General features: G+C 36.9%; 1 protein-coding gene across 2 annotated transcripts; it reads right to left on the bottom strand.

The window, feature by feature from the left end:
* Positions 1-687: 687 nt before the first annotated feature.
* LOC107798499 (long chain base biosynthesis protein 1) lies at positions 688-8,771 on the bottom strand. Of its 2 annotated transcripts, none has more exons than XM_016621503.2 (13): positions 8,465-8,771; positions 7,057-7,174; positions 6,872-6,966; positions 6,312-6,403; positions 5,410-5,503; positions 5,249-5,321; positions 5,009-5,141; positions 3,990-4,164; positions 1,883-2,023; positions 1,711-1,806; positions 1,446-1,587; positions 1,206-1,333; positions 688-1,098 (listed from the first exon to the last, which is right to left on the bottom strand). In XM_016621503.2, exons 2-13 carry the CDS (start codon positions 7,169-7,171, stop codon positions 922-924), a joined length of 1,461 nt encoding a protein of 486 aa, XP_016476989.1. In that variant the 5' UTR covers positions 7,172-7,174; positions 8,465-8,771; the 3' UTR covers positions 688-921. The 2 variants fall into 2 exon arrangements, with proteins under 2 accessions (XP_016476989.1, XP_016476990.1); XM_016621504.2 differs by having other exon boundaries at positions 7,057-7,265; positions 8,465-8,685.
* Between the last annotated feature and the right edge of the window lie 245 nt (positions 8,772-9,016).

The raw sequence follows: 9,016 nt of genomic DNA, 5'->3' as shown, positions 1-9,016 counted from the left end.
GCCCGCGGGGCTGGCCGTCCCACACTTCGAGCCTCCAGCGCCACTTTGATGCCCAACGCAGGCCCGAAGGCGTTGCGCCGCCCATATGAGTTCCCAAACTCGTGTGGATACCTTTGACACTCCTTTGAGTCATCTAGGCAGGCCCTTGGAATTCGCCCCCAAGGCAGCTCGTTCTATACGGCTCGGTGGCAGCACGTATGGGGGAGGCAGGTCGGAGCTTTCATCACCTATACCCCCTTATATATGCTTAAAATTAAAAAGCCCAAGTTGCTCGAGTAGACTGCTCTACGTCAGACTATCAGAAGGCCTTTTCTCCCCGGTTCTTGGCCGAAATTACAACCCCAACATGCGGGTTGTAATAGTCTACCATAGGCACTCTTGGAGAAAAAAAGTGAGTTATCTTATTGAAAGGGACAATAGACTATAATTTGCTTTAGAATAATTTATTATTTTTTTTTTGGTGCGAATAGAATAATTTTTTTATTTACTCGTTTCAGAATAATTATTATTGGCAGTTTGATAGGATCTTGTGATTTTCAGGACTTAATCCAGAAAATGCAAAAACATACTAGGTGACCTGACATCCCCATTGAATGACAAGAAGTTGTACATAGAATCACACACACACTTTTCCATCTCTTCAAATCAACAAAAATTAACTTCATACTCCAACAAAATAGAAACATCTCGTCAAATCAACAAAAATTAACTTCATACTCCAACAAAATAGAAATAAATATCTATCTATACATTCAACTATTCAACTACTACTATCATCTTTCAGTTTTTTCTTGATCTTTCCACTAATAAGCAAATTATGAAATAGGAAATGAAAACAAAATTTTGGACAAAAGAATTTCTACAAGTAGTGAATCAACAATTGTGACCACGCAATCTCAAGAACGTTTAGATCCTTCAGTATCAATCGCGAACTGGCAATAGCGATTCTGCTGCTCTTTTCAATGATTCACTGGCTTTCACCAGATCGGCTTCTGAATGAGCTGCCGACACAAATAATCTAATTCCAACTGGCAGCTTACATTTATCAAGAGTTGACCTCTTTGAAGTAACAATAAAGACAGAATCTTCCTTCAAGACCTACAGTGTATAAGATGTTGCACGAAAACAAACTCGTGAGGTAACTCTAGATGATGAGTTCAAAATTATAGATGGCAACGTAACGTGCATTGAGCAAAATAACTCACATGATCAGCTATATCTTCAAGCATTTGTAGATCACCCTTTGAAGAACCAGTGGACTTCTTTAATGTAAGGAATATAATCGGGGAGAGCGGATCACTTACTATATCTAAGCCTTTTATATCCGATAGACCTGCAGTTATATAAAATAAAAAAAAAATAAAAAAAAAAGGTTTCTTTAGACTCACATAATGGGGATAAGGGAGAAGGAAAAGGTAATCGGTAGTTCAGTACGGGACAAAGACCTTTAGTCAACGTAGCAATATTTTGCCTCAGTTTGACAAGAAGTTCAGGTTTTTCTTCCACGATATCAATAGCCTTAATCGCAGCACTTGCTAAGTAAGGAGGCAGTGAAGCAGAGAAGACATAACCAGAACTACTGAGGCGCTGCCAACATAAGCAAAATAAACCATCAACAAAAGATAGCTGGAAAATACATAAAGAGATACAAGTGCAGACAATGAAAATCATGAAAATGGAATTATCATTGGATAGAGTACACCTTAGTACCTGGTGATCAATGACTCTAGCATTCCCAGTGCAAAAGCCGCCTTCTGTGGCCAATGCATGTCCCATTGCCGCAGTTATTATATCTATCTTGTCAGCCTGCAATTGGATGATTCCGTAAGAGGATGTACACAGAGATACAAGGTTAATTAACCAAAAAATATGATGAACATACCGGAACTTTACAATGTTCAGTTAGACCTCTACCAGAACTGCCAAGCACACCAATGGAATTGCTCTCATCCAACAATACACGGAATCGATATTTTTCCTTCAGCTTGATGATTTCATCTAATGGAGCTACTTTGCCAGAATTCTGCAAATTACGGTCATAAATGAAATCTGGAATTACAAAGCAAAATTTCCCTTGGTAGAAAGTGCACTGAGTGTGTGTGTGTGTGTGTGTGTGTGTGTGGGGGGGGGGGGGGAAGATAAGTGCGCTGAGTATTAATAGGCAGCCACTAAATTATGAAGCAACAAGTTGGTTATCCCCGTAAAGAAAATGTTTTGTTGATGATTAGGAGGACATCAGGATTACAATGTGCAACCCCAAAACCATTGTACTTGATGAATTACTTCCTTGCAAAACCTTGAAAATAATTTAGAACCCGTAACCCTCACAACTTCTCCAATTACAACAACAACAAAAAAAAAAAAAAAAAAAAATCCCAGTGTAATCCCACAAGTGAGGTCCGGGGAAAATAATGCGTACCCCTACCTTGTGAAAGTAAAGAGATTGTTCCCGATAGACCCTCGGTTCAGGAAAAGTATAATCACATCATTGTTAAAAAGAAATACTTTAAAATAATAAGATGACCGAATCCAAACACAAGAAGCATTAACAAGAAGCAGTGACATGGAAAGAAAGCAGTAACAAGAAGTAGTAACAACAGTAACAACAACAACAAAATAATAGGATGACCGATGCAAAAGACATAACCGGTAGTAATAGAAATCAAGGTATATAAGAGTACGAAGATAGGTAAGAACAAGAAAAACGCTCGACCACCTACTAGACTTCTACCCTAGTTCTCGACTTATACATCTTCCTATCAAGGGTCATGTCCTTGGTAAGCTGCAGATGTGTCATGTCCTGCCTTATCACCTCTCCCCAATTCTTCTTTGGCCTACCTCTACCTCTACCATGGTTAACCTCTCACAACCTTGAAAATAATTTAGAACCCGTAACCCTCACAACTTCTCCAATTACAACAACAACAAAAAAAAAAAAAAAAAAAAAAAATCCCAGTGTAATCCCACAAGTGAGGTTCGGGGAAAATAATGCGTACCCCTACCTTGTGAAAGTAAAGAGATTATTCCCGATAGACCCTCGGTTCAGGAAAAGTATAATCACATCATTGTTAAAAAGAAATACTTTAAAATAATAAGATGACCGAATCCAAACACAAGAAGCATTAACAAGAAGCAGTGACATGGAAAGAAAGCAGTAACAAGAAGTAGTAACAACAGTAACAACAACAACAAAATAATAGGATGACCGATGCAAAAGACATAACCGGTAGTAATAGAAATCAAGGTATATAAGAGTACGAGGATAGGTAAGAACAAGAAAAACGCTCGACCACCTACTAGACTTCTACCCTAGTTCTCGACTTATACATCTTCCTATCAAGGGTCATGTCCTTGGTAAGCTGCAGATGTGTCATGTCCTGCCTTATCACCTCTCCCCAATTCTTCGTTGGCCTACCTCTACCTCTACCTCTACCATGGTTAACCTCTCACACCTTCTCAATGGGGCATTTGGAAATCTCCTCTTTACATGCCCGAACCATCTCAGCCTCGCTTTTCGCAGCTTGTCCACCATTGGGGCCACTCCTACCTTGTCTCGAATATCTTATTCCTAATCTTATCTCTCCTAGTATGCCCATACATCTATCTCAGCATCCTCATTTCTGCTACTTTCAACCTCTGAACATGAGAGCTCTTGACCATACAACATAGTCGGCTTAACGACCACTCTATAGAACTTGCCTTTAAGACTTGGTGGCACATTCTTATCACACAAGATCTATGTCGTGGAAAGTTCAGCTGCGAGCCACAAGTTCTCCAATTAATTTGAAGAAAATTCCGAACATTATAATGACTAGGTAACTCTGCATCCTCTTCGGACCAGTTTAAATGAGGGTCATTGTCTGAATATGCCTAGAGCTAACCTCCCCCATTTCTTTACTAATTACTTCCCCTTCAACTACCACCCGAAAAAAAGAAATCAGAGTTACTCTTTCGTATCAGGTATTTCCATTAACATAAACAGTTGATACCTGATACACAGCTTCAACAACGATATAGCGCCTAAGCTTCTTAGCTTGTTTGTTTTCTTGGGTTACTTTCTCCAAAGTACTTCGCAACGACTCCATATTGTTATGCTTAAAGTATATGATGGTACTTCTAGAGAGCTGAAGGCCATTCTGGATTCCCCAGTGGACACCTTCATCCCTACAGGAGCAAAGAAAGATCGCAGGAACAATGTCAATAATAGTGAGATTTGATGACAGTTGGCAGTCTTGGGGTTATTTATTATGATAATTAGAACTGATACTAGCAAAGGGGAAACCAAATTTTTTGACACAGCTAAAATTAAGTTCAAGGGGGTATTGCATACATTTTTGAACTGAGGGGTATTAGGTGTCACAACCTAAAAAGTAAATAACTGAGAGGAGGGAAAGTGTATTACCACAACCTCCTTTCCCCACTCCCTCTCCTAAAAGAAAAAGGGAACAGAAAAATAACTTGCTAAGCAATTTTTAAGGAGTCCACGAGCTAATCTACATATGCATAACATGGTAAGTGCATTAGTAAAGAGCTTTACAAGCTAAAACCAATGCTGTAGCTGAACAGTGAATAGACTCAACGAATCAATTATGTTTGTAATTAATTGATTATGCAAATTCATGAGAAAGCACTTTTTGCAAATTAAACAGTTCTCAAAGAGAAGCAAGATGAGCTGATACATTTCGAATAAGTTGAGCTACGGACAAAATGCAACATTAGTCAACATAGAAGCTTTTGTGTCGGCATATAAGCAAAAAGATACTTTGGCTCTCTTTATTCATATCGCAGTGACGCATCATGTAATATCAAAGAATCAAAGTGGTTACAAGAGAAGCTTGCAAAATTCCACACTTATGTAATATAACCCTGATCTTGTATGCATAGCCCACACTTATGCCATTGGTTCTTGCAATACTTCAGCAAAATCAATGTAATTTCAACATCTTTTCACACTAAAACATTGGACTACATATGAAGCATTCAATAACAAAAGAATGTAAATACTCACGCGATAACAACATCTCCCTTTTTGCAAAAAGCTGGAATTGCACTGAACATTGTAGAAAGTCCATACGAGTAGAGTATGGAATCTGGAGTTCCCAGAAACTTCGCTATTCTAGCCTCACAATCAAGGTGGACATCTGAATGAATTATAGAATATTCAGATTGATATTTAATGAGAATGAAGAAGGAGAAGAGTGCAATAAAACCGTAGAATAGTAAGTAGATACAAATGATCAAATTATACCAATTGTGCCATAGAATCCCCGGGGACCACAAGAACCTACACCATACTTCTCTAGAGCTGAAGTACAAGTCTCCTGTCATTCAACGTTAGGTGTGAATTTTCTGTTCTACTAAAGAACTAAAACAAAATCCCTGTTAAATAAGTAATGAAGAAAACCTTACTAGTAATTCTTTGCTTCCTAATAATCCAAGGTAATTCGCCGAAGTGAAGTTCACTACGTCTTTCCCATTAACTATAGTATGAGGCCCTGCAGCACTGAACAAACACAAGGTATGAGAAGCAATACATCAAGCTATTCATTCCTAAAAGTTTGATAACTTTAGCATCTGAATCATGAACTTGAACAATAGGCAGAACGAAAGCTCTTCTAACAATAAATGTGGCTTCAATGCAGCTTAGTAACATGCGTATCAGCTCAAAACGTAAAGACGCTGTTTACAACTTGTAGCATATCTGAGCCGTCGTACTAAGTCTGTACATAAAACCTCCAAAAACTAGCACTATTATTTTTGGCATTTTAGTCTGACATGCTAAATGTATATGATATTGATACCATGTTGGAGTTCCTTGGTTCCCTATATTTGAAGAGGCAGCTAAGCTTTTGCAAAGCATATTCAGCACCATCTCAATGCTGTTTCATGAATAAAATAACCTTTACGTATAAAAAAAATAGTTGAATCTAGAAAGCAAGAGCGCAGCATAACAGTTTTAATGGCTTGTATCCTTAGATAGACATCTAATAATCATTTAATACAAGAATAAAACCCAAGCAAATACTAAACTGGTTCTCCAAATGTAATCTACTTTAAAAAAGATGTAAAGCTGGGGAGAGCGGTGCAACAGCAAAAATATCATTACAGAGAATGCAAAACATTTATAAAGTTGCATTTTCTGTCATATACATCTGGTAGAAATTTCTAATTCTCTGAATGCATACAGTTGAATAAAAGAAAGAGTAACCTGACTGAAATCATCTGAATAAAATGCAATTTTTCTTATAAAGCCGAACAAAACACAAGTATCAGACTGTCTAAAAGAAGGAAAAGAGAAACAGCTTTTCCACCTTTCCAAAACCGGAGGTTCATGTTTCATCTCATCAGTGATGGAAGGGATAAGTGGTTCTGGGGCCCATTCTTCACATAACTCATCAATTTCCTGAAAATAGTAAAGGCATTCATCACCTTGATTGAAGTTTGCAGGAATTCTGTTCTGGCAATTTTATTTTGCTTTCATTAGGGACAAGAGGTGCGAGCCAGGGACCGGGGGCACTGCATGATTCTCTTGACGGTCATTTTGATGAATATGGAATACATTTTTAAAGAGCTTTTCATGTGAAGCACACAAAACTGGAAAAGGGTGGTGAAACAAAATTGGAAGGACTCCTTATTTTGATGGGTAAATTAAAAGGACTCCATATGCATATCTTCAACATAGATGCTTCTGAAGCATGTTTATCCCTGTCTTGAGCCTAAATGCTAAGTGATATTTAACTGCAAAAATTATACCAGCAACACGCATTGAAGCTACTAAAGACAGCCAGACATAAGGTGGTTTCTTTGAACAATGAGAAGACATAATATTCACAGAGCCATTGACAGTTGAAAATGCAGATCTCTCACAAACCTTCTTTGTCAATGGTCTTTTAGGTGGTTTGTAACTCTTCTGAGACATTAGAAAGACAATGACCACCAGGAGAAGACCTTCCACAAATAGATGTCCTACAGGAAAAACAGTAAAACATTATCCAATGCTCAATACAAAGTCTAAAAACAAATAGGTGATTACCATCCTAAGAATGAAGAGACTACCTCCAATGTTAACCTCAAATATCACAGCTCTTGCGAATGGAACCTCAAAGGCTGATGTCACCCAATCAGATGTAACTCTCACCATATTTGTCAGTACAGAAACTGCTGAATCCATTATCTAAACTTGGAAAATACAGACCATGGTGACAAACGTACCCACATAAAAAAGAATTTGTTTTAGGATGGTTTATTACTACATTCCCTCCACTCTGTAATGCTCAAGAGATGTGAGTCAGAACCAAAAGAACAAGTTAATGATGCGGATGATTTAAAGAAAGAGATACTCTTAGGAAGAGGAATTTAAATAGTATAGCACCACGAATATATAGCACGAATTATAACAACAATTTTCATTTATACAGTGTTAACTGCTTTTATGATATACAGTTGAGATAATTTCTCCCTGTCCACCAGCAATTTTGCTCTTAGAGAGTTTATACTGATGTCCACTTGAGTATTTCATGAATTTAGAACCCAGCGAGCATGTCATATCGAAGATGACCATGCAAATGGTAATTTCACAAGATAACTACACTTTATCATTCAAATATTGAGGTATTCACAATATCTTAATTTGTATTCTTTCAACTTGTTATACGTAGAGAATAGGACATCTCTTATTCCAATGGTTTACATTTTTTTCATACATCAAGTGCATTTAATTCCCTAGGTAATTATGCAAGTTTTGGTATTATTCCATGCGCAAAACAAGGAAACAATAAAGCATAACCAAATCAGCCAGGTTGGGCCACTGCCCATTCACTAAATAAGCTGATAATCTACGTGCTCACATAACAAAGAAGCAAATTCATTCCACACAAGCAGCATGAAGATTGATAGGCAATAATCCTCCAGTCATTTTCAAATTCTACTTATGGAGAAAAAGAAAGCACCAAAACAAAAGGAAGTTGGGAATCTACAAATTTGATAATAATGCATTACATAAAAGTAAATCACCTAAAGTAAGCTAAGAACCAAAAATCTTAAACAAATTTGCAAGTAATGCAGATTGATTGATCCTCTTCACAGTCAGTAGACTCGCGAATTCATCTATGTAACTCATTAATGATTATGCACTATGCAGATCCTTCAATGTACATTTGATCACTTAAAAAAGATGGATAAACCTGAGATCTAAGATAGAATTAAAGGGAAACAAAGCTTCTTTTTTCTACTTAAGTTGAGAAAAAAGACATAGAAAACAAACACATGAAGGAATTCCTCAGAAGATCAAAATTAAATCTTAGTACCTATTATTTCAAGAACTCACTCTCATTTATAAATTGAACTCATATTCTAACCTGGGTGTCCAATTCCTCACTCTCTTCCTATACTTACACCAATAGAACTTAAAAAGAAAAAGAAAGATCAAAGCTTTGAAGAATTTCAGTTTTGTAAAAATCCTCACCTAAGAAGCTGACAGATGAGATCCTGCAATATTGAAAATCTCTCAAAGCAGATCCTTATAAAATTGAATTGAAAAAATTCTGCAATCAATGAAACATTAAAACCCAGAAATAAGGAAACAAGCAGGCGGCTTTATTAGTTGAAGAAGGAAAGAACCGGGAAATGTGAGGGACAGAAATCCTATGGGAGAAACGAGAAAGCTTGAACAAGGAAACGCTGGTCAAACGTTTTTGACACGTCAAAGATGGCAATTTATGTTCAGTGTGGTGCCATGGAATTTTCTTTGGCTTAAATCTTAATTCTACTTCACCACCATTCGTTTTTGGGTGCCAAAACATTTTTCCATGTTGATAAAATAAGAGATTTATAATGTAAACATAATTTATGCGTTAAATAATACTTAGAGTAATAAAGAGACTTTTATTTTATTTTATTGAGTGAATAATAATAAAGTATTCCCTTCCTTTAGAAAAGATGCACTGTTTTCTTATTAGTATATATAAAAAAAGATTTACACCTTTCAATATTTCCTTAATAGGAAGCATTTATAACA

Source organism: Nicotiana tabacum, chromosome 23 (genome assembly GCF_000715075.1).
Source record: "Nicotiana tabacum cultivar K326 chromosome 23, ASM71507v2, whole genome shotgun sequence".
Lineage (NCBI taxonomy): Eukaryota > Viridiplantae > Streptophyta > Magnoliopsida > Solanales > Solanaceae > Nicotiana > Nicotiana tabacum.
The sequence above is the reverse complement of the archived record's forward strand: the minus strand, read 5'-3'. Positions and strand labels throughout refer to the sequence as shown.